The following is a 25,465-nucleotide window of genomic DNA, read 5'->3' on the forward strand; positions in this document are numbered from 1 at the left end:
AGGGTAAGAAGAGTAATGCTATTTATTTTCGCAAGTGTTGATCTTTTAATTGTCGCATCATCAAGTTGTATAGTAATCGTATAGCAGTCTACTAAATAACATTATTCGTTGTGATATGATACAATTAGCAGTGCAACTCTGTCTCAAATGGAAAACAATACAAACTTCCACAAGGATAAGAAGAATAATGCTATTTAGTAAATTGCCACAATTGAGATGATGTGACTGTTTATGATAATCATATAACAACTTAGTGCATGTTGTTATGATCCGTGAATCATAAGCTGTTTTTATTGTCATTAGTGAGACAAATGGGGCCCCGATTGAAGTTGCTTGATGGAGCCAATGCCAAAATTGTCAATCATTTGATTAACAAGCATAGGTGAGAAAACCTTTTCTCCTCTTTGAAACTTCCTCGAAATGTTGAAATATTTGTTATCAAGGAAAAAGTTGAAAGCGTTTTTGACATTATTGACGTGGATAGACATCCAAAACAAATCTCTCTAGATTCCGGAAATGTTCACGAAATTGTGAATCGTATTTCGGATAAAGCCAATCACAGTTTTCTTTTTTCTTTTTCTTTTTTTTTTGTTTTTGTGTTTATGTTTAGTAAAATTTTTTTTTTTTTTTTTACTAACTTCCTTTTTAGTAGTGGTCGCAAAAAATGCCGTTAAAATCATTTTCTTTTTTAAAAGGACCGACACCATTATTTTAAATTAGCGGTGCTTTTTATTATTATTATTATTATTATTTTTTAGAAAAAAAGAGAGAGAGAGAAGGAGAGAAAATGCCGCTAAAACTATTATTTATTTTATTGAAAAAAAAAACCCCACTGAATTAGGACGTTTAAAGCCAGCAGTGTTTAAAGAAACTCACTAGTTAAAGCAAACGTGGCGATTTTGAGCTATAAATGATCCACTATTCCCATAATTATGATTTCCTGCAATTTAAATGAAAAAAAAAAATTGTAAATTTTAAAATTATGTGAAATTACGTCGCCTTACATGTCAATAAAAATGACATGTATTCATTTGCATGTAATTTTAAATAACACGTGAGAATACGTGTTTCTTTAATTAATTTTCTTTTAACTTTGTCCTTACTATTAAAAATGCATAAATATTCTACATGCAAATGGATAAATAACATTTTTATAGACAAGGTTAGAGAAAAACTCTATTTAGTTATCAAGACAGTCAAAAATAATTTCCCTCCAAAAATACTTCTTCACGCTTCTTCTTCGTCGAATAATCAAAAGGTAACTTTTAGTTCAAAGCTTTTCTATAAAATAAAGCGCAAGAACCTTATAAAAAATATACTCAATTCTCCTTAATAACAAGCCGCCTTTCTAATACGCGTTTTTCTTATTACTAATCCCGAATTTTTTTTTTTTTTTTTGGTGTGTGGGGATCAAAGATGGTTTATTATAATTTGATACGTACACCCTAAAAGGTTTTGAGGCCAAAGGAGGCATGGGTACCTGACCCAAATCAAGTGAATGTGAAAACATCATAAATGGTTGCTAATTAAGTCAAATAAACATCATTCCCCCACTTGTTACTTTTTTTTTTTTTCTTAGCCGGGGGATTATAAACTGTAAAGACAAAGAAAGAAAACAAGAGACAAAACCCAAAACACAAGACGTGGCTGACAGGCGACAGCGCTGAGTAGCAGAGGAGAGGATAGAATGCATGACAACTTTGTGGGCCAACTGCAATCACTGTCCGAACCAGGCAGCTGGGCAGGGCCCAACTTTAATATATATCTCTCTATATATATATTATAAAAAAAAAAATAGATAATTGGTTCTTGACTTCAACTTTTCCAGCCCATGAAGCGTGTTCAAGCCCACAGCCGAATGAACTTTATGCTTTTCCACACGTAACTCCTAATTTGTTATTGACTCATGTTACGTATTACAAGTTACAAACCTCCTCGTATACCTATGAAAATAGGCTAGTAGTTTGCAATATTCCTCCAACCTTTTAAGTCAAAAGCAATGTACTACAACTTCTCTACCTAAAATGACAAAAATACCCTTATAATTTTATTTTATTTAAAAAATAATAGTTTAGAAGAAAAAAAAAAAAAGGTGACCCGCCGCCAATGGGTTGTTTTTTTTTCTTCTGGATTTATAATTGTATTCGTCTTTCTAAGAATTTTTTGGGAGCATTTTTTTTTTCTTTTTGTTGGACAAAAAGGGTACATTGTAGTTTTATGGTAGTTTGGAGAAGAAAATTTTAAAAGTTTGAAGGACATTGCCGGTTGTCTACTAATTCGATGGGGAGTATGTAATTTCCTCCCTCGGGCCCAAAAAAAAATCAAAGACTAATGAATACTGTAACATTAGTATAGTGAGATAACAGTGTAATGAGAGTGTAATATGCAGCATTACTCTTTTATTTCAAAGAAGAAAAGGATAAGTGTTCCAAAAGGCCTAGAGGGGAAGAGCTCCATGATACTTTGCAAGCAAAAGAAAGAAGTTGGATTAGAGAGCTAGTGGACTGGGGACTACTGTAGGGAAATTAAGTGGTTAAAAAGCAACATATCAATGGGACCAAGGATAAATTCTTTAGATTAGGCAAAAGTTTTTCATACACATGCAACTTTGTATCAACATACTGAAAGCAGTATGCTCATGCTACAGAGCATTGCTAAATGAGGAAGTAAAGAGGAATACATTGAATAAATTTTTTTTTTCAAGTAAGCATAAGAGGGGACTGAATGTGTCCAGTCAAAACAATAAAATTACAAAGAAAATTTAATTGCTTACAACTTCTTAACATGTCACAAGAAGAATGAATTTCATAACACAACTCCATTGAGCACAGGAACATGCTCAACTGAGCAAACACAGAAACTTGATCGGCAGATGGCTCCTTGAAATAGCCTTCTAGAGCTCCCTATTTTGGCAAATATCCATTAACAGCCATTGCCAAGTGTTATTTATATGCAGCTTGATCAGATCCAAACAGCCTTCCCAAAGCACCCCAGTTATCATTAAGACTTTGACCATTTGCTTGCATTGCAAATACTACCAGCAACACATCTGCCGAATGTCTTGTAGCAAATTAACCTCCTCTACTGTTGTCATTGAAATGGCAAACTGCTAAGAAAACCCTCAGCTTTTTGGTTAAAGAGTGGTCTGCACTGTGATCTGGTGCACCATGATTAGTGACTGGTTAGTTTCATAGGAATGTAGATGAGACTCCCCAAAGATACCGTGGCTGCTCCGGACCTCCAGTGGCTGTTCAAGAGCAATTAAGAACCATTTTCAAGTCAAAGTACGAAAAACATACCTCACCAGATTGTCCTCAAAAACTTTAGGATGACGGGTTGCTTTTGAAATCCTAGTAGCTAGTGAGCCAATCTTTTTCACTAGGATCAAGAGGTTTGTTAGCATTACAGGCTTCATTCACCTCTTTTTCCTCCATTTCTATAGCCTTAGTACTAGTGCTACCACGATTTGAAGTTACTTTGATTCTGCTTCGGGCCTTGCGGGAAGGACTAGAGAATGGATTTTCTCGTGTCTGAACTTCCGTGCTCCTGTGCCTCTTTTGGACACTTAAGAACCCATTTGCAAGAGCTTCCAATGCTCTGACGGTTGGTGGTCGGTTTCTTGTGCTTTGTCTCCTGGGGTTCATATTAGGCTGCTGTTTGGCAGCGCCCGCATCTATAGAGGTTCTCAATGTGTCAGGAACCAGCTCCATTGTCTTAGATGGAGAGCATGAACCATCTGCATTTATGCCCTGGTCGTCTTTGACGTCCACTATTATGTCACCTGTTTCTTCATACTTCAGTGGAACCTGAGGTAGGTTCAGGTCAAGTGATGGCGGGGATTGATGTTTCTCATTTTCCCCATAGGACAAGTCCATGCCAGAAGAATTTCCACTGAGAATGCCTCCCCCACTCATCTTATCTGGACTGCCTTTAGATGAAGACATAATTGACACTTTCTCTTGAGAACTCACATTCTTGCCTGCATCTGGTGAGTTTAATGCCAAAAAAGGTTTTGCTTCCTTCAACTCCAAGCCTTCTGAGAAGTCCTCAACAATGCGTTCTCTTTTTGCCTTAGCACAAACAGTTAATTTTCGCCTTTTGCTGACAGGAGCTACATAATTTGAATGGACAGATTTTACTCTCCGACTAAACTGGTGCTTTATAGTCATCTTCAGTTGCCTGTCATCAGACATAGTGGCCTTCTCATCCTGGTGGCCCTCCATGATTTTGTTTGCAGTAGTATCTGAGTTATTAATTATTTCCTTTTGGTTTGTGTCATCACTATCAGATAGAATATTCTTTTCACTGTTCAACAAAATGTCAGCGGCATCCAGCTCGTTCCCATCCAGTGAATCCTCGGAGGAGGTCCCATCAGTTTCTCTCAAAAGACTAGTAAGCTTGGAAGTACTTTTAAGTTCAACTGGCAAATATCTAGTTTCTCTCACCTTGGATGATTTTTCTCCATGGAGCAAACTGGTATCAACAACAGTGAACTTCAAACCATTTGGACCACTTGTATCAGATGTACCCGTACTGTGGTTGTTGAGTTTATTTGTGTTCTTTTCAACATTCATTGGCATATCAGAAGCATATACCTTATACTCATCCAGTGAATTCTTAAAGAATTTCCCTTCATCATCTTTCAAATGATTGGAGAGATTGGAAGCAATTGTAGATTCAGCTGGTAAATATCTCAGTTCTCTCACATTAGAAAATTTTCCTCCACGGACTGAACTAGTATCAACAACTGTGAACTTCATAAGATTTGGATTGCAAGTAGAAACTCGGGGTTTAAGGTAACAATGGCGCTGATGATTGGATGGATCATCTGGGTCTGATGTCACTTCTGGAACCCAACCATTCTCATTGCAGCTCTGGAGTGTAGCTCCTTCAGCTTCAAGCTCAAGAAGTTTTGGTTCAGATGCCACTTTGCTCAAAACATCTCTAACAGAATCAAAGTAGTGGTCTCCCTTCACAAGTTTCCTCCTTGAGAACTTCTTGACACCAGGCATAAGAAAAACCAGGCAATGTTTAGAACTCACATAACCCTGATTCTTAGGTTGCTCGGAATGCCATCCTCTTGCGAGCAAACGGGGCCAAACAGCTTCCCAGAAAATATCATTACACCGGGCTTTGCTCAACCGGAAGCCTCCGGTCAAGAACTTTATTATTTCACTTGGTGTAAGAGAGGAGCAAGCTTTGCCAGTTGGTAGGTTAGGACAAACTTGAAATGTTTGATTCATCTTTCCAGGCTCCATGGCAAGTCCCGTGAGATCATCCTTACCCTTACCAATGCCAACAGCTTCCACAAGAATGAGAATGCCAACAGTCGACTTCAAAGAGGAGACATATTCTTCTAGTGAAGTTCTTCCCTCTGCAAATGACTTGGATCCCTACAGATCACAAGCAAAAAATGAGGATTAAGGAAATAATAGTTCTCTGTCAAAGAAATGAGAAGTATATAGCCACACACGACAAGGTCTAAACACAGTAATCTCATATACGAATACAATGAGTTATAGCCACCTAATATTTGTAGAAGCTGAGCTAAACAGCATATTATGGCTACCCAAGAGGATTCCTAATTACACATTTTGGAAAAGCTTTTATTTTCTAGGAACCATCAGGTTAGGAAAAGGTGAATCGCCATTTCAGAAACCAACCATAGATTGATAAGATGAAATTAATGTCTGATACATATGATGAGGTTCCAAATGCATCTCTATCTCATCATGTCATGGATTCCTTTCCTAAGTTCAGCAATATAGGACTCCAAACGGCATTTATCCTTGTACATAAACAATGCTATCTCATCAAAGTCAGATTCCCTCAATTACAATTAACAAGCCCAACAACCAAAAAAAAAAAAAAACGAAGGCCTGTTTAGATGGAACTGCAGTTAAAAATTACACTTGATCAGCCATCTCGTTAGTCCTCCCATAGCTAGAAGTTATTTATGTGCCAAGGCTTACGTAATCCCTCCTTTCCAATCTCATACTTCATATTTCAATTCTGCTTATTTATATATTCTTATTCTGGTATACGATTTGACTTGAAAGTTACTATTATCCTAATCTAGACCTCTTTTGAACTGGCAATCTAATCGTGAGACCCCTTTTTGTGGTAAATCTGCAACCTGGATCCCCAAAAACGATGACCCAAACTTTCTTAGACAACTTCCATAATTAATTATAACAAAAAGAACTTCTGTAATGTAAGACAATTTTTGGACAAAGGATGTAAAGTTATTTAACTCTTTGATAATCATTATATATTCATCTATAATTGCATTTATCTTGTTTATTTTAGAACTTTTCTAGTTGTCTACAGTTTTGCATTCTTATTTATTTTGCTTTGCTTTTAATGCATAAAAAGTTATTGAACAGGTGAGAAACAAATTTCCATGACAAAAGTCCTGCACTAAGTTATCCACTCTATTGTCAAAACACGGTAGTGCTTTTTTTATATCCAGTTGCAGAAGAGTTAACACACAAAACCAATAGGTAAATCTAGTGCATTAACTGAAACTATATAGGACTACGAGATGATATGAAGCACATTTAGCACTAAAAATGGAAATAAAGCTGGTTATTTTTGCATATATTTCACATAGAATGATGCCTTTTAAGCTCATTGCAAAATGGGAAAAAAAAGAAAAAAAAAGTTCTGATTTCCATTTTTATAACAAATTAATAAACATTTTAACATTGAATGTCATTGACAAAAATAACTCTTCTAACACTTATAATTGAAACAAAATATCTATCACAAACATAGAAGAGAACTTGAAGTACCTCCAGCAAAGTAATTTGAAATTCCTCTGGGACATTGGGAAGCAAACGAGATATCAACTCTTGTAGCCTCCATCCTGTAAATATTTTCCGTCCTGTTATACATTTCCTACTTCTGACCTTCCTGGAGTCTGACCATCTACGGTAGTCATCAGACCTATAAAATTCCCCATAGTAGAATGACAGTATTTCCCCCAACTCTTTGTTCTCTAGAAACCTCTTGATTGAAACAAAATTCTTCCCGAATATATATAAACCAAGGATGAAACTCTTCACTTCAGCATCATTCCAGGGGTCACATTTAGAACCTGGAACTGGACAATATCTTTTGCTTTTATGCTGTCCAGCTAAGCTTGTTTTCCCTGCCACAATATTTCCAACATTTTCAGTTCTTGATTCCTTTTCGTGGTCCAACCCAACAGCCAAGGGTTCAAGATTGATTGCTGAACCTTTCCTCTTCAACTTAATAAGTAACTTTGCTCTGTTTCTCAATTCAACTGGCCCATTTGGGTTAACTGCCTCATCATGATTATTACGAAATCCCTGTGTTTCATTTTCAATGTCATCCACTTCCTGGACCCATGTGATTGGGATAGGTAAACCCATTAAAAAGGACTGGGAAACATCAACCACAGCTCCTGAATCAGCAGGGTTCATTAGAAGCTGAAGACGCTTAAATTCTGTCATCATGGAAGGAATTTCTGCTTGGTAATCATCACCAACTCGTGTATTCACCTGTGGATCTCCAAATATATCAGTTCTATCCGGAGAGCTTGGAGAAAATAACTGCTTATCAGATGTTTCTTCAATACCATCATGATCCAGATCAACTGACTCCATCTGCTGAACATAAAACAAAGAAAGATGAGACTGGTGAATCAAAAACTAACAGTTGGGACTTCTAAGAGAGAAAATTGGAACATGAATGATGTGCTCAAATACATATGCTGCAGATGTATAATATAACTTGGACGGACTACAAACCAATAGTTTGAAACCAGAAAACAAGCAAAAATACAACATAGATGCGTAATAGAATTGAAATGGGAAGCACAATGTCCCAATGGTTATCTAGTGGGCTCAAGAATTCAATTTTTTTCCAAGTAATAGAAATATCATTAAAAAGTGAAAAGAACAACCCAGGTACACAGGAAGTATACAAGAGAAACACCTAGCTAGAATGAGAAAAAAGAATAAGAAAATCATGAAAACTAAATACTTTAGGAAAGACAAATGCAGCTGTCCAAAGGTAAAGAGTATTAAAGAAAAAATATTTAAACTCCACCACTGTCCTCAAAACTTCTATTATTTCTTTCCCTTCAAAGACAACACAAAATGCATGAAGGCACCATTTTCACACAGCTGCACTCTTGAGTGCTACCAAATAACCCCCTCTAACAAGCAAGCAAGTCTACTACTCATCTAGACATAATCGAAGACATCCAAAAACAATTGAAGATAGCATCCCATAAGGCACAAGAACCTTCACAATGAAGAGGAAGATGATCCACAGACTCCCTGTCCCTCTTGCACATACAACATCAATCGACTATAATGACATGTTGCTTTCTAAGGTTATCCATGGTAAGGATCTTCGTTAGTGCAGCTGACCAAGCATTGAAAGCCACTCTCAAATGAGCCTTTTTCCTCCAAATACTCTTCCAAGGGAAGGGAGTGTCATCCTTACGAACAAGGACATTGTAGAAGGATCTAAAATCGAACAACCCTCTTTAGGAGGGGACTAGCAAAGCTTGTCTTCACTTCCCCGGCTTACCCTCAGGGAGTACAAAAATTGAATAACGAAGTAAAGATATCCATCTCCCAATCATGAGCTGCTCTAATAAAGTTTACTTTCTATTGATGGGAGCCACTAGAAAGCTTCAAATAAACCGCTATGGAAGCATCCTTCATGCAAGCAATACTATATAAATCCCGAAAAGCTTCCTTAATGGGCCTTATTCCCACACCACAAGTCATGTTAGAATCTAATCTTAGAACCATCTCCCACCTCAAATCTAGTATCGCTAGAAAACATCTCCCAACCCCTCTTGATATTCCTCCATAACCCTACCCCATACAATTCAAAACGCTCATTAGAACACCACCCACCCCCACGAACTTCCAAATTTTGAATCCACCACAACTCTCGACTAAGCCTCTCTCTCGTGCCTATAACGCCATAGCCATTTACTTATAAGAGCAAGATTAAACATCATCAAGTTTTGAATCCCCAACCCTTCTCAAAAATCGAAGAACAAACCTTGGACCAGCTTACCAGGTGAATTTGAACTCTTCACCTAGCCCATCTTATAAGAAACCCCGATGAAGCTGTGAGGTTGCTTCCAAGGAAGGGATGAATGATCTTCCTCACAATCTGAAACAAGGGATAAAAATAACTTCATAAAAGGTCATTTATAAATGACACCATGGAAAATGGTAACGAATTTTGCAAATTCTATTTTCTACTGTCTTCAAAACATTACAGGCGGTGTCCAAATGGTGAAATATGTCTACTTGTCAAAACATATATACCTTCATATTAGAGGTGCCCATATAAACTTTGAGCTACGATGGGTCTCATCTTTCATTGGCATAGCCAACAAAAATACATACTTACTTTCCTTTTTCTTTTTTCTCTCTATTGCTGTGAGAGACATACTACCCAAATGATTATTTCCAAAGCACTCGAAGAGTACCCAAAAATGCCCCTGAATTTGTGGAAAATACCTTTGGAAATGAGTGGGAGAACTCAGGAAAAACAACCTAGGTGTCCTTGGTAATACATGTATATACCATAAAATGCCTAATATTCATTTTCATGTCAATGCAAAATATCTTAATCATTTGAATAAACTATCAAAGTATCTTTCATATTATCATTTCTCATTAACATGCATTTGCTTTCCTTTCCGGATAAGTATGGACATCATGCTTGTGATTCACTTCAATCCCTTGAGGCAGTGGGAAGAGGTGCAGTAAGGAAATTTTTAGTATGTGAAGAAATAATTCCAAAACAAGAAAATCTACCAAGCCAAACATGCAGAGAGAGATTTTGTTTCCCCATCTATAATTAAAGTGAAAAAGAAGCACAAATATATCTGAAAATGGGGAGTGCACTATGCAATCAAGCTTCGAACTCAAGTTCTATGCTTTGATATCATACTAAATCAACACTTATTCCTAAAGCTAATAGGAACCAGCAAATTTAATCATTTAATTAATATTTTAATAGTTATATTTGATAAACTTCTTTCAACCAAAGCACCCAACATAATGAAGCTTTTGTATTCTTAAGATAGTAAGAAATAGAAAACACCCAACAAGAAGAAGGGAAACCATCAAGAACCAACTGGAAGGCAATTGAACGACCAGAAGCTTTCTTAATTAACAAAAATAAAAAATGAAAATATAGAAGAAAACGGTCTCTCTTTTCAGCCAATTAGAGGAAATTCTCAATCTACAACCACCAATATTGCAAGAAAAGATCAAGTTGCTGAGCACCCAATAAAATCCACAGCTCAATTCTGTCCAGAATGAGCAACACAATCACCCTCTCTCTCTCCAGGCCAACATGCTTAATCTATAAACATAGTATTGGGAATTGACCTACATATAGTGATCACCCAGTTAAGGCCACATTCCAAATATATGAACTCAAGGCGCAAAATATTCTTAATCAGAAGAAGAAAGGAAAACATAAATAGCAGAGAATTTCGAGGTCACCAACCCAGAACAAAAAAAATATATATATCTACCCAGATCCATTGTACAACAATATTTCAACATCAAAAACATTTGAACATGTCAAAATTGAAAACAAACCAAATAACCAAAAGAGTTCAAAGAAGAAGAAAAATGAAAGCAAATTAAACAAGTCTTTCGTGTTACTCTGAACAAATTACAGCTAAACTGATAACATCAAAACCGAACATTGAGAAACCCAGAGTTCGTATCAACCATTCTCATGATCCCACAAAGAATTAACTGATATTCATTCAAACACATTATATATCTACACAACAGCAACAATGCATAAAGTGACATCACAAAAGATTAACAGTATTGAAGTCAAGTAAAGAGAAGGGGAGATTGAGTATTCACTAACCTCCATGGCAGAGCTTGAAACGTCAAAAACCCACGTGGGAAACAAAGCCTGGGCAAATGGGTTTTCATGTTATGCATTGATTCACAACTATTCTATAACTTTACTACGAAACACATCCAAACAAGTACCCAAGACACTGTTGAAAAAAGAACGAGGGAGAGAGATAGAGAAAGATTACCTCGTTGAAGAGAGAGCTCAGTTCTCACGGGTGTGAGGTTGAATTTGCGGGTGCCAAAGGGATGTAGAGACTAGAGAGGGAGAGGGAATAGTAAGAAAGAAACCAAAGTTTTTCTCTCGATAATATATAAGCCAAGAGGAGAAGTAAATTGTTGTTATGTCTCACTAGTTTTTAGAGAAAGAAAGGTATTGAGAGAGAAACTTTACATCAAAAAAATTTCTATGAGCAATACCCATAGAAAATACATTTTAGTGGACTTCTTCTCATGTTCCAATCCCCCATCATTTCTCGTGGGATCTATCTACCTTATTACCATATGCTTGAAGATTCTTGTATACCCATAAAAAATAAAATAAAAGTGTTCATAGATTAGTGATTTAGTAGAGTCACCCTCTATGATCATAACCTATTAGATTTTGTGTCTTTTGGTCCATTGATGTAGATTGGATATTGATAGATCTTAGTTTCACTTTGTAACTTTTTTATTATTGAGATGTTTCGACATTGTATGCACTCTAATAATTTACTATAAAAGAATAAATGTTATGAGTTCAAATTGAAAATAATGAATCCGAAAGATTGAAAGAAAATACGGTAGCGATTTTAATTTGTATATCTACTTGTATGCTTAAATTGTTTGACATTCAATGCTAATGGGTGAGTAAAGTCATCAAAAGAAAAAATAAAAAATAAATGGCTACCATCAGGTCAGTATCGATAGTGGGTTATTATGGACGTCGGCTGCAGAGTATAGATGTCGGCGCCTCACATGACTTAAGTGCAATCTTAACCGTGTAAATATAAGTTCTTAAGTACTCTCCTTTTGGAAGCCGGTTTTCAAAGGTGAATTATACCAAAAATTTGTATCACGTTGATAAAAAAAAGTTTAAGAGAATGTTTCAAAACTCGCAGTGAAATACGACCCATTTAAACTTTGGAGGCAGACCAACTCGAAAAGAGATGGAGTTTCTGATGAATGTCGGGAGATGATAGAATGACACTTAATATACCTATACTTGCAATGCTGTCATGCTATATTAGGACTCTATGCTATTAATTATGATTGCAGGGGTAAATTAATACTAACCTACCGTCAAAAACATGATTTTGGTAATAAATGTGTGCTTAAAGGGCACACTTATCTTACAAATATAGGTCAGAATAAGAAAACCGTGGGGTCCTTTCTGCTTTCTTTGCAGACACACATTGAGAAAACGAAAGTTTTCAACCTGTTTGGTATTGGAAGGCTATGCCTATTTTCCCATTTGGTACAAGAAAAAAGGTGAATTGGGAAAAAACAAAACAAACAAATGTGCAATATGGACCGACGTCTTTAGTAATTTAACTGCAATTTTGCTTCTTTTTTTCTACTGGATTTGCCAAATTGATCTTTACATTAAGGGAATCACTTGCATCCGATAATACCGACACAAAACATTTATAGTGTTAAAATATTATTTAAATGATTGAATTTATGTTTTTTTTATCGGTTTAATTACATTTTTAGAATAATTAGTAGTTAAAATTAAAAAATAATAATAGATTTAATTATTTAATTAATATTTTAATCATCAAAATTCAAGTACCAATTGCTATATCCAGTCTGAAAATTTTTGCTTCTAGTCGTGATCATTTTATGCTAACCACTAAAAAAAAAAAAAAAGAAGCACAACACATTAATTAATTAATATTAAATAAATATTTATAAATGAGTATGAAAAATAAGTTACTCTACAAGCAAATGTGAAAGGGAACGTGAAGGAGAAACAAGAAGTAAACGACATCGTGCCAAAAAAGCCGAAGTAGTTTTTGTTTTCGCTTTTGACTGCAAAATAAATAGAAAGAAGGGGAGGAACGAGGGAGCCCTTGGGCCCCTTACCTCTTCGAGTACTTTAAAGTGTCGTCTTAGGATGCTTCTTATCTTCAAATCTTTGAGATAGTAATTTGAGTTAATGCTTTTACTATTATTATTATTATTATTATTATTATTATTACTTTTTTACCTTTTTTTTTAATAGTAAACACAATTGACACCTTGAATAAACTTAAGAGCTTCATTAAGAAACTGAATAAAGGCTCTTTGTAGATAAAGCAAAACCCCTTTGAAAAATATTTATGGGAAATATAAAATATAGAGAGGAAAAGCAAAAACAAAGAGAAATTAAAGATGATGGGCCGAGTCATTTATTTGACTCATTCTCAACTTGTTACTAGGATTTCTCTGTTGTTTTCGTCTTTAGTTTGTTTTGGGTCTATTGTTGGGGAGCCCACCCCTTTTTCGTTTTTAAGATTGTCCTCTCATTCTTCCTTTTGGATCAAGAGTGAAAAAGATCATTTCATGAAATTCCTTCCTTATTCAATTAAAAAAGGGAAAAAAAAAAAAAAAAAAAAAAGGACGACCCAAGGAATTTTGGGGTAGTTAGGATTATAGCATTTTCATCCTACTCTCTAAATTTTCTCTCCAAACTAAGAATTTACTATCACTTTAATATTATTTTTAAAATGATCTCTTTATTCCTGCAAGGAGACAAAATGCCGAACTTTTGATATTTTTATTAAGTTGTACAGAGTGAATAGTGCTCCCTATTAGGGGGAGCTCTGTTCATGCTCCCCAAATTTTTCAGCAAAATAAGGAGTCAGTTGGAGAGTAAAAAACATGCATTTTGGCATTTTGGCTTATTAAAGTAAGGATTTTTCCAAAATAGGACACCAAATGAGAATGCTCTTAGAAGCCTACGTCTACCATTGTGAATTGCCCCAAGGGATACATTTTGCTATTATTAACTTGACTGTGTTTACAATATAAATGTTCATATTTATAGGGAAACTGTGGTAAGTGAGGGAATAATATGATAATCAAATCTCTAAGATTTTATTACAAGGAGAAAATTTTCCTCCAAACTAGGTTGAAAGAATTTTCTTCAACTTTTATAGACTAGGTTGAAGGAAATTCCTCCGACCCAGTTTGGAAGAAAGTTTTTTCCTTATTACAATTAACCTCAAATGGTAAATATTCTAGTATTAACCTAATATTAAAAATATATATTCTAACATTCTCTCAATTTTTTATTTATTTTTATTCAAATGAGGAAAGAGATTACAAAGAAGAGTCTTTTCCATTCTTGATTCTAATGGAAGTGAGAATGTGAGACCAATTGAGAATGCTTCCAAATACAAGGTGGGAAGCGGTCTATCTAACTAAAGAATGTGCACGAAAATTGGCACACCTTAGAATTTTTACAGCTTTCCAAACAGGAAAAGCAAGCAAATTAAGTCTAAAATCCGTTACTACATTAACAAAGTTCCAATCCATAAACAGGCTTGGATTTTGAATAGCCAAGATAATGTTAATAGCATCCCCTTCAAGGATAAGATTATCAACCTCATAGAAACTGGCTGCATGAGTCGCCACATTCTCTCAAACTTAAAATAAAAGCTAGAGAAAATAAAATAAAATAAAATAAAAGCTTGACTTTGAAAAGAAAAAGAAGAGGGTGGGCAATATATATATATACTCCACCATGTTGGAGTAACGCTAAGCATAACTCCAAGCTGTGGATATGGTGTGGGACTGGAGGGTGGGCAATATATATATATATGTTAGGCAAATTTCTTCAAGATAATCATTGAAGATTATTGGACCCTTCTTTTTTTTTTTTTGGTGGCCAGACTCCTCTAACGGTCGAAACTCAAAGATGTCTCATGGTGGCAGCAATTCGAGCTGACCCAGATCGTCATTTACAGCCAAATTGCACTCAACTCTCACAGTCAACGCTCTTATATGATATATAAAATTGAACTATATAGGATTTCTCAATTTACTACCATAAAATATAATTGGTCTTCACGAGATTCGTGCATTTGTATAGCCTTTTGATCAAGAAGCAATCTGTATTAAACTACTTAAAAATCCACAAATTGTAGTATATCTAATTAAATTCATAAGCTTGGTTTTCAAGATTTTCCAGTTCTAAAGCACAACGGGAAACAGACCAGGCTAGATTTAGATCTGCATCATAGCAAATTCTAGAGTGTTTTTGAAGTTATTAGTGAAAGAAAGATTTTTTATTTTTATTTTTTTCACCCATACACAACAGAGAATGTGAAGCTTTGTTGAGAGAAAGTTTGGACAGCTTTTGAAGTTCTAAGTGATAGAAGAAGCTGCTTGTGAAGTATTGGTGAGAAAAAATATGTGATCTTTGTGAACTTTACAGCTTAAAGATGCAAAGAAAGAGTGATTCAGCTTCAATTGATGCCTGTTTCTGCAGATCATCATCTGGGTAAGTTCTGAAATTTGATTATGCATATTGGCTTTTATTTAAACCTCAGTAATTTGGTCCAAATTCAGCTTCATTTTCTTTGTTCTTGTATTTGATTGTTAAATTCAGTTATTTTCATGATGACTAAATATTGGCTTTTGATTAGGTTGAAAATCTGAACAAAAAAGAGGCAAAAAATTAGAACTTGGTGAGAAGAAAATCACTTTGAAAATGGGGAGACTATGCTTTCCCAAATGTAGGCTAGGCAGAATAATGGGTTGGCTTCAGATTGTATTGGGAGGGCTTGTGATAATTGTAAGCATTTCGAGTCTCATTAGGTTCTACTCAGCCGGATTTTTCTTGCGAAATGAAGCCATATGCAACCAATTTTATGGGGTGAAGGATGTTTATGATGGTTTTGACATAAAAGCTTTGTCAGATCGAATTGGGGAAGTGCTGAATAAGATGGAAAGTTTGCAAGAAAAGCTGGAATTGAAAGTACAAGAAATGGAGAAGAATAAAGAGGTCTTGCTTAGAAATAATATCACAAGATTGGAGTATAAGAAGTATTTGGAATTGGAGGTGATTAGGCCTCTATATAATGCTCACATTGCTCTTAGACAGATTCGTCTACCTAGGGTTGAAGGGCTTAGGAACTCCACAGTGAAGGAGGAGCCTTTGATTAATACTTTTGTCATTGAGGAGATTAAGAAGTACATAACCCCAAAAGAGAATAGACTTGGGAAGATTAACATATATGGAACAGAGAGGATATACAACACAATTGGGCATGCATGTGTTTTATTTAAGAAAGAATTGGAAGAGTACATGGATTATGACATTGGTTCTTATTGTGATGATGACTGGAACCTAGCTCAGAAGCTCATGGTTAATGGTTGCGATCCTTTGCCCCGACGGCGGTGCTTGACACGGGCCTCGAAAGTTTACCAGAAGCCGTATTCAATCAATGAGTCTCTATGGAGATTGCCAGATGACAGAAATGTAAGGTGGAGCAACTACCAATGCAGGAACTTTGCGTGTTTATCAAGCAAGAACCCGAAGCGGGGTTATTCGAAGTGTGCCGGGTGTTTTGAAATGGAAAAGGAAAAGCTAAAATGGGTGACTAATAGCTCACTTCCTGTAGATTTTCTGATAAATGATGTTTTGGCAATCAAGCCTGGGGAGATAAGGATAGGTCTGGATTTTGGTTTTGGTACAGGGAGCTTTGCTGCAAGGATGAGAGAACATAATGTTACAATTGTCTCAACTGCTTTAAACCTTGGGGCTCCTTTCAATGAGATTGTTGCACTTAGAGGCTTAATCCCTCTGCATGTGACATTGAATCAACGGCTTCCATTCTTTGACAACACAATGGATTTGATTCACACAACTGGGTTTATGGATGGCTGGATTGACCTTCTGCTGATGGATTTTATCCTGTTCGATTGGGATCGGATTTTACGGCCGGGAGGGTTGCTATGGATTGACAGATTCTTCTGTAATAGAAAAGATCTGGATGACTACATGTACATGTTCCTGCAGTTCAGGTACAAGAAGCACAAGTGGGCTATTGCTCCTAAATCAAAGGATGAGGTCTATCTTTCTGCATTGTTAGAGAAACCTCCAAGAGCTATTTGATTATTACATTTTCTTGCTTTTTTGTTTGTACTATTGATCTGGTGTTTATCAATTCACATGTTGGTAAAGCCAGTCATGTTTGTGGTGCTTGATGTACTGTGTAAGAGAAAGAAAATCACTTCAATGTGATATAAAGCCTTTTGTTGCCATACTTTCAATGTTGTTTCTTTTGTCTAGTAATTGGAATAATCACAAATTTGTTAAAATTCTTTGTACCTATGCATCTCAGTATGCACTATAAACCCATGACATACTGTTCTTCTATGATATTGGATCACTTAGTTCAATTTTCTGTCTTTACATGTATAAATTAATCTCCTATAAGTTGACAGAAGTTTATACACGAGTTAAGCAAAAGTTATTAACTTAAAAAAAAACATGAAGCTTATTATTTAGTAGGCGAAAAAAGTGTAAAAACGTGTCATGCCATGTTTTGAAAGGTTATTCTATATAATTTTATTTTTCAAGGAGTAGGGCCGTCCCATATTTTTTTTTAATTTTCAAATGGTGGCTAGCCTAAGGGCTTCTGGCTTTGGGGTTAAAAAATCTATAAACTTTTTTTATTTCAAGGATTATATTCCTTTTCTATATAATTTTTTGGGGGACCGAATTACCATATAGATTTTGCTTCTTTTTTTTTTTAAAAAAAAAAAGTTTCTAGGGGGCTAGCTTGGGTTTGGGCTTAAAAATGCAATGTAATTTGTTTGGGGGCTGGAGTGGACTTTTTTTAGGGCATGGGTGGGGCCATGGCCGCCAACCCACCTACCTGTCTTTTGCCATTGAACATAAGTTAGGCGCATGGCTACATTGAAGGACCTATAATTTACCTTAAACAAATTATAAATTCCAACTTGGTGGAAGTTGAAATCAAGGCTTCTCTCAGATTATCTCATAAGGCCCCCTTTGGAGCTTCTGTCTATATTGCTTTACCCAATGGGCTAAGAGGAAATGGCCATATCATGCATGTCTAGATTTTGGGGATTGTCTCCATAGTATCATAGCATAGTTTTTGAGCTTTATCATATGATTCCGATTCTTTTTCTATCTTTTTTCATCCTCCTTTTTTTTAAAAAAATAAACCATTAGATCTTTAGGGACTCACACCTTCACTTAGGTGGGTCTTAAAAATTTAATGGTTGATATTAAAAAACAAGAAGTATGAAGAAAAATAGGAAAATGACCGAGATAGATGCTCTGACATTTCTCTTATTATATACAACATGTATTGAGTTGGGCGAGGACAAGAAGTTGTGAATGTTTAAACAACTCTATGCATATAGCAAGAATAAACAAATGCTAGAGATTTCTTTTCCCTAAAATGTCTGTTATTAACCCCCTCTAACAACCTAGGGTTGGTTACCAACCCCTTCAGGTTGGAGTTTGGAGGTTTTCGAAATGTTTGAAAATCTAAGCATAGTAAAAAATCTTGGGTCGGCTTAGAATTCTGGTTTACCGTCGGGTTGAGCTTGGAACTTTTCTCAAACGTCAATCTCACTGTACAGGAGTCAATATTTATTGTCCATTGAAGCCAACGCCCGAGCAATAAGAAGGGTCAACAAAGTAGCAAGAGCCTAGAGGATTAACGGTAGACCTAGATCGTCCAACTTTTGACATCGGTCACTAAGGGTTCTTCATTTGTGTTACCATGGCTCAAAAAATCAAACGGGTATTTATGTATATTTAGTTTTTAAACTTATGGTATTGTCATCATTTTAATTTTACCTTTTTCTTAATGATTTTGACTAATCACATGATGTAAATGAATTATAGTTTAAGGAGAGAAATGTAAGTAACCCTAGCTTCTTCCTTTTTTCAATCTTTCTTCTCTCTGCTTTTCATTCTTCCATTTCCATTACATTTTCTTTACAAAAATACTTTCCACCCAAAAAAAAAAAAAAAAAAAGATTAGGGTCTTTTTCATTTGGAATCTTCTCCACATCTTTAGCATGAAAAGAAGAGCCAAAGTAGCAAGAAATATTGCATTTATTTATCATGCAAAGATATGCGCAGCACTTAGCTTAGTTTATGGCATTCAATCATAATTGAAAAACCGCAGCTACATTTCCCAAATGACACGTTTATAATCTCATCAACATCCTAATCCATACAAAAGCATGGTGGACTCGGGAGATGATAAATTAATTAAACCATGAGAACCTTTCAACTTTCAAGTGGGAATTTATTAGAAAAAGGGAATCTTAACAAAAGAGATAGGAGAAGCTAAAATGGTTAATATATTCTCCTCATCATGATGTCCTCGAAACACTCTTGCAAGTTTTAATTTCTAGTGGTTTCCTCAAGGATCCTTCAATGCCCATACCCATTTGTTCAAATATGCTTTTCATATGCACTAGGGGAGCCCTAGCTAGTAGTTTCAAACTTTATACAAACTTATATTATACTTAAAGCATATTTTTCTAATGCATGTGGCTAGCAAAAGCCAAACTTTATTTTGATAAGCAAGACCCAATATTAAAGATTTAATATACAACACTATATGTTCACTGAAGTTCGCGACCAAAGTGTGGTAGCACTTGTCCGTACAAGAGCTATAACCTAATACAACTTTATCAAAATATCAGTGAGACCTATGAGATTTTCATGACGACATTCGAACTTATGCCCTAGTGTACATCTAATTATTTTGAAAATTTTCTTAGGCCTATTGAACCAATACCATAGATGGTTAATTAATTCATGCACTATATATTGGCATTAACTTTTAGACGGTGGCTAGGGGAGAGTGGCTTTATACAACTTGGAATTATTTAATCTAGGTATATATATTTTATTAAGCATGTGACGAGCACAAGCCAAGCTTATTTTGGTAAGCAAGAAGTAAAACATTAATGTTGAATATAGAATATTATATAATAAATTTGCAAAGCAACTCACATATATTAACTTGACTAAGCCGAATGATTGCTGGGAAGTAGTCAGTGAAAGTAAAATGCCAATCATAGCATCAGAATGATCCTGACCTGTGCCAGAGGTTTTCTCTTTTGGGATTACTCGAATATATATATACTCTTCTTTTAGGGTAGCTATACACATTCGCATATGAAAAAGCAAATGCACATATCCAATCCAACGGTATGAGAATTGAAATGATGATAGATCAACTAGGGGTAATTAGACTAAAATGATTAGATTTGGTGTGTCTTCTTGAGGATTTAGTTTTAAAGATTTGGGGAATGCTTGATTTTTCATATTCTTTCTACCTAAATATGTTACTTTTTACACCTATTTAAAATTGGCTAAGCTGACATGTTTTTTAATTAAGTAGCATTCTTTTTATTGTTTTTAAGTTGTTAACATAAAAATGCCTCTTAAAATGCACCATTAACGTAAAATATGTGTGATAAGTTTGCTTGAATATTGGCATTACTCTCTTGATAAGGTTAAATGACAAAAGTATAAAGTTGTCTTGTGCAAACTCCAACTACTTTGTATGCACCAGCAGTAATAAGGAATAAGATCCCTCAATTTCAAGATTTAAAGTTGCGCGCCGCTGCTCATGTAACCTCAATCCCATATTGGGCATATGAGTACTAGTCATATAGCGAGTGAGTAGTTTATAAGAGATGTTCAATATAAGTGTTAAGTCATATATTGCTTATTTAGGGTATGTTTGGGTGTGCGTTTGTGGGGCTTAAAAGTACTTTTAACACTAAAAAAATCTATTTAAATAAAAAAGTGTCAGTTTGGTAAAAAAAATTGAAAGCGCTTTTAAAGGTCCAAAAAATCCAAAAATGGGCAAAACACACTTTTGGCAAAGACCTTTTTACCAAAAAAGCGTTTTTTGACTTAAAAGCTATATTTTTCAAACATAATCACAAACATGCTCTTAATAGGTGAAACTAAATTTTATAAGTAATTATAAAAAAGCTATAAATTTACTAGTCATTTTAAACTAATAGTACAGCTTTTTTCTGGATCGTTACTACTCAATGAAGAGGATCATATTCCCAATAATACTGACAATAGCTGAATTCAATATTATTGGGATCGTAATAGTGCACTTTTAGAGTAATAGTACTGCAGATATGATATGCGTTTTTCTCTGGATCGTTATTACTCAATAAAGAGGATCATATTCCTAGTAATACTGACAACAGCTGAATACAACATGAATAACCTTTTCCATATATGTTATGCCCAATCGGACAATTTTACTAATGTGAACTTAATTTCAGTCAAAGCTTATATTAATTAACTATAAATTTCATATTAGTGCCTTAATTTATGGCACGTTGATTATTGCCTTAATTTATGGCATGCGGAGCGTACGTGGCACAGCCACTCTTGTGTTGAATAACTCCTTGACTTTTCCTCATTGCCATTTGTCTATATATCCATTAATTTTTAATTAACATGCCACGGGGATTATTAAATTAATTATAATCATATCACACTTTATTTTCAAAAAGGCAGAAATTAATCTTTCATTTTTTAATCAAAATTCAACTTTTAAAGTGGCTAGCTATGTACGATCGACAAGAAGATCACTTATATATATAGTGCAAATTAATTAATTAACCTTTAATTTAAAGCATCAATTAATTAATTATGGAACTGCAATCATAAACATGCACGATATACTGAGCCTCTAAAATTTAGTTCCTCTAAATAATTGTTCTATTTTAATTAACTATAAATCTTCCATATTTACATCTTAATTAATCTAAATGATTCCCTACGTGGCACTAATTAACTTGTTGATTGTATAGGAGGCCTAATTATTTCCTATCATCTTATCTCTAAGAAGTTAAACATATATAGTTGCTAGAACTGACCAAAACCTAACAAAAAATTTAAGGGTGTGTTTGGCATTGCAATTTTATAGACAAAAAATGTTAAAAATGCAATCTCAAACAATCAATTTTAAAGGTTAAACTGCGATTTTAAAGGTCAAACTTTGATTTTTGCCAAACGCTTAATTACGTTTTTAAAATTCACGTTTTCAAATCGCAAACCCAAACAGATCCTAAATTCATAAAGGAAATTATTTGCCGCCAAATTGAGAAGAAAAAAAAAAAAAAAAAACACATAATTAAATAAATTGTGAACCAAACGCACACTTGGTCAAAAGGGTTAAATAATCAGTTCTTTTTAGGTACTGTTGGGTTTGGATCCATAACAGAACATGAAATGGGCACAAGTGTCGTCCACTTATTTAATTAGGTGTTAAACTAGAAGATTAATTTGGGCTACATCTATTTTATTTTAATAGTAGATTCGTGTTAGAGATTATATATATAGGTCTAAGTGGGGGTGGTGGCCATGGAGAGGGGACCATTTGTGCTATAATGTATACGGATTTCTAGGGCTTAAATTTGTTAAAAGGACCATATCTCATATCTAGGATACGGCTGCTGATGGATGAATTCAAAATCACGGGCTCGTTTGTCAATGCTTTTTAACACTGCTTTTTGTTTTTTTAGCGTTAACAAATAACTCAACACACAGAACACTTACGATTAAAAAAACACCTTCTAAAAAGCATTAGCAAACGAGCCTGATGATTTAGTTAAACTCTAGCTGGAATGTAGGTAAAAAGGCCTCTTCTACAATCACTTGGAACATGATTCACTAAGTAGATGAAATCACTACTCAAGCTAGAAGTTAGGCCACGCTGAGCTCTACCGACGCCATACCATTGATTTCAGAGTAATATTATTTACTACATTATTAATTATACGACTGTCATGCATACAATTGAGATGACGTGGTAATGAAAATCAACACCTTGTCACATCATTAACTAAGGGCTAATTTTTATTTTCACTTCATCAAGTTGTATAACAGTCGTATAACAGTTTACTAAATATATGACATTAATAAATGACCCCTAATGATTTAGTTAAAGTCTAGCTGGAATGCATGTAGGCCTCTTCTACAATCACTTGGAGCATGATTCATGACTAAGTAGATGAAATCACTACTCAAGCAAGAAGTTAGGCCATACTAATCTTTAGCAACACCATTCATTTCAGAGTAATGTTATTTAGTACATTATTATACGACTGCTATACAATTGAGATAATGTGGCAGTGCAAATCAATTCTTTTTTTTTAATTAAGTGCTAATTTTCATTGTCATCACGTCATCAAGTTGTATGATAGTTGTATAACAGTCTATTGAATAACATTGCTCTTAATTTCAACCTATTTGTATTGATCATAACAATTATGAAGTTTTTAGATCCATACTTCTTATGTACTAATTATTTGTTTTCCTGGCAGGGCAGAATTCTGATGATCTGGATACTTCAAGTTCTTACATTTATGCTAAAACCTGTTTGATGACATTTCCCAATTTTTAATATTGGCTAAAGTAAGCACAACTTTATTTTAATTTTAGGTGGTAAATATTTGAACCATAGACCTCCCAGTGCCTGGGGCCATGGTGCAATAACACCAAGATCATGTCATCTAGGCGCACGCACTTACATCAATGCATCATTATACCATGATGACCATGAATATGATGGTACTTGAACAAGTAATATCTACCTATTAGGACTTTTTAGATTTTCTAGCTAAGACACTTTTAATCCTATATATTGTTGAATTCATAAAACTTTTAACCATTTTTCTAATTAAATAATTCAAATTTTATCATCCCAGTACCTACGTCCGACTTAGCATTTTAGTTATCTTCACTATTTCATTTATATAGTTTTTCTTTATTCTTTCCAACAATCATATTTTTGAAACTTTGTCTTTTTCTAATGATCATATTTTTAAAAATTTGTCTTTCCCAACACTCATTTTTTCCAAAACATGAATTATCTTTCAAGACCGAGAAACTCATTCTCAACTCCAACTGGACCTCGTTAAACACTTATAGCAATTACATGGTCGATGGTAGGAACTTCTGAGGAATGATAAGTTTAAACATGCATTATTTATATTAAGTTAGTATTGATTGTAATTTGAAATTCCATGATCATTAAGTTTAACATGCATTATTTAAAGGAAAAAAATTATATTTAGTCCATGTTTTCATCTAATTTGAGTTTAGTTTTCGGGTTTTCAATTTCACTAATACAGTTGTTAAGTTTTGCTCAAGTTTAAAATAGGTCCCTCTGCCACTTTCTCATAACATATTTTAAATTTATGCAAAACCTAATTAAGAACCATATTCTTGAAATTAAAAATTCAATGGCTAAATCCAAATCAAATGAAAACATAAGGACTAAATATGATTTTACCCTTATTTAAATTAAACTGGGACATGAATCTTCTCAAGACATATTAATTGCAATATTAATTTCAGCAAATTAATTCCCCAACCATTAAACCAAGCACAAAAACTAGTGAAAACAATAACCATATTTTGTAATCAATTGAATCACAAATATCTAAATTAGCCAATAGACAAACTTTCAAAGAACAGGACCCACAAGAAAGAACAACCGATGCAGGTGAAGTATCTGGTGTCTGCAAGGAATCATATGTGTACTAGAGGAGAGAAAATCATATGTATTTTTTATAAGCTTTTTTATTTTTTAGTTTTTATGCATTGTTGAACTACGACAGTGCTCTGCAAGCTCAGCACATTTGCTGAGCATTGTAGCAACTAGCTATTTCCTTAGCCAAAGTTGCCAACTTGTCGGATGAGACTCTTTTTGTGCTAATTTTTGCTACAGTTATTTTGGTTAGCCCAATGTGAATGTTCTTACCATCTCTAAAGATCTTTAATTTTGCATCTCTTTAATTAATATGTGGTTGTGAAAAAATCTAGATTATTTAATTAGAAATAACAATGATGACTTCAAATGTAGAGTTGCTCTAAAAATTCTATATTAAAAATGGTTACATAATATATATATTGCATGTGCATAAACATCATATATATATATACATGCAAGCTGACATATCTATATATAAGGTGAGCTACTGATCATCAAAGAGAGCAACGTGTCTGTGTTGGAGAAATATGGATGATGATCAGCAAGAGAGTATGCTGCCAATTGCAAACGTGGGTCGGATCATGAAGCAAATCCTTCCCCAAACAGCCAAGATTTCCAAGGAAGCCAAGCAAACCATGCAGGAATGTTCAACTGAGTTCATAAGTTTTGTTACTGCTGAGGCATCTGACAAGTGTCACAAGGAGAATCGCAAGACTGTCAACGGGGATGACATCTGTTGGGCTCTCAGCACTCTAGGGTTCGATAACTATGCTGAGGCTATTGTACGCTACTTATATAAATATAGGGAGGCTGAAAGGCACAAAGCCAACCAAAACAAAGCCAACTCTTCTCAAGACAAACCATGAAGAATCATACTATAGAGTTTTTGAGAAGGGTGGCAACTCTCAAGCAGAACCATCTTGAACTATATATATATATATATATTGTTCTACTCTTTGATGATGATGAATAAGATCATGTGGATGAAAGATTTGTATCTTTCTGCTCCACTTAACGTTTCATTTTCTTTATTTTGTAGTACTCTTTTTCTTTTTTTTTCTTTTGGTGAAGGAAGAC

At 34.6% G+C, this 25,465-nt stretch overlaps 3 protein-coding genes across 6 annotated transcripts; 2 read left to right on the top strand and 1 right to left on the bottom strand.

Annotated features, from left to right (window-relative positions):
- Nucleotides 1-2,563: 2,563 nt before the first annotated feature.
- On the bottom strand, nt 2,564-11,163 carry LOC132171260 (uncharacterized). 4 transcript variants are annotated; one of them, XM_059582535.2, is made up of 5 exons: nt 11,075-11,163; nt 10,897-10,944; nt 9,067-9,165; nt 6,795-7,634; nt 2,564-5,393 (listed from the first exon to the last, which is right to left on the bottom strand). In XM_059582535.2, exons 4-5 carry the CDS (start codon nt 7,629-7,631, stop codon nt 3,351-3,353), a joined length of 2,880 nt encoding a protein of 959 aa, XP_059438518.2. In that variant the 5' UTR covers nt 7,632-7,634; nt 9,067-9,165; nt 10,897-10,944; nt 11,075-11,163; the 3' UTR covers nt 2,564-3,350. The 4 variants fall into 4 exon arrangements, with proteins under 4 accessions (XP_059438518.2, XP_059438517.2, XP_059438516.2 ...); XM_059582534.2 differs by having other exon boundaries at nt 6,795-7,631; nt 9,052-9,165; XM_059582533.2 differs by lacking the exon at nt 9,067-9,165 and having other exon boundaries at nt 6,795-7,631.
- Nucleotides 11,164-15,564: 4,401 nt separating this feature from the next.
- Nucleotides 15,565-16,971, top strand: LOC132168766 (S-adenosyl-L-methionine-dependent methyltransferase). Its single transcript, XM_059579799.2, has one exon. The coding sequence runs from the start codon at nt 15,565-15,567 to the stop codon at nt 16,969-16,971; it is 1,407 nt and encodes a 468-aa protein (XP_059435782.2).
- Nucleotides 16,972-24,927: 7,956 nt separating this feature from the next.
- Nucleotides 24,928-25,312, top strand: NF-YB4 (nuclear factor Y, subunit B4). The gene is given in 2 exon segments (XM_059579602.2): nt 24,928-25,245; nt 25,247-25,312. Coding segments are annotated over 2 exon segments (372 nt in total). The 5' UTR covers nt 24,928-24,939.
- Nucleotides 25,313-25,465: the final 153 nt, after the last annotated feature.

The sequence above is a fragment of the Corylus avellana genome, chromosome 1, assembly GCF_965113065.1.
Source record: "Corylus avellana chromosome 1, dhCorAvel1.hap1.2, whole genome shotgun sequence".
NCBI lineage: Eukaryota > Viridiplantae > Streptophyta > Magnoliopsida > Fagales > Betulaceae > Corylus > Corylus avellana.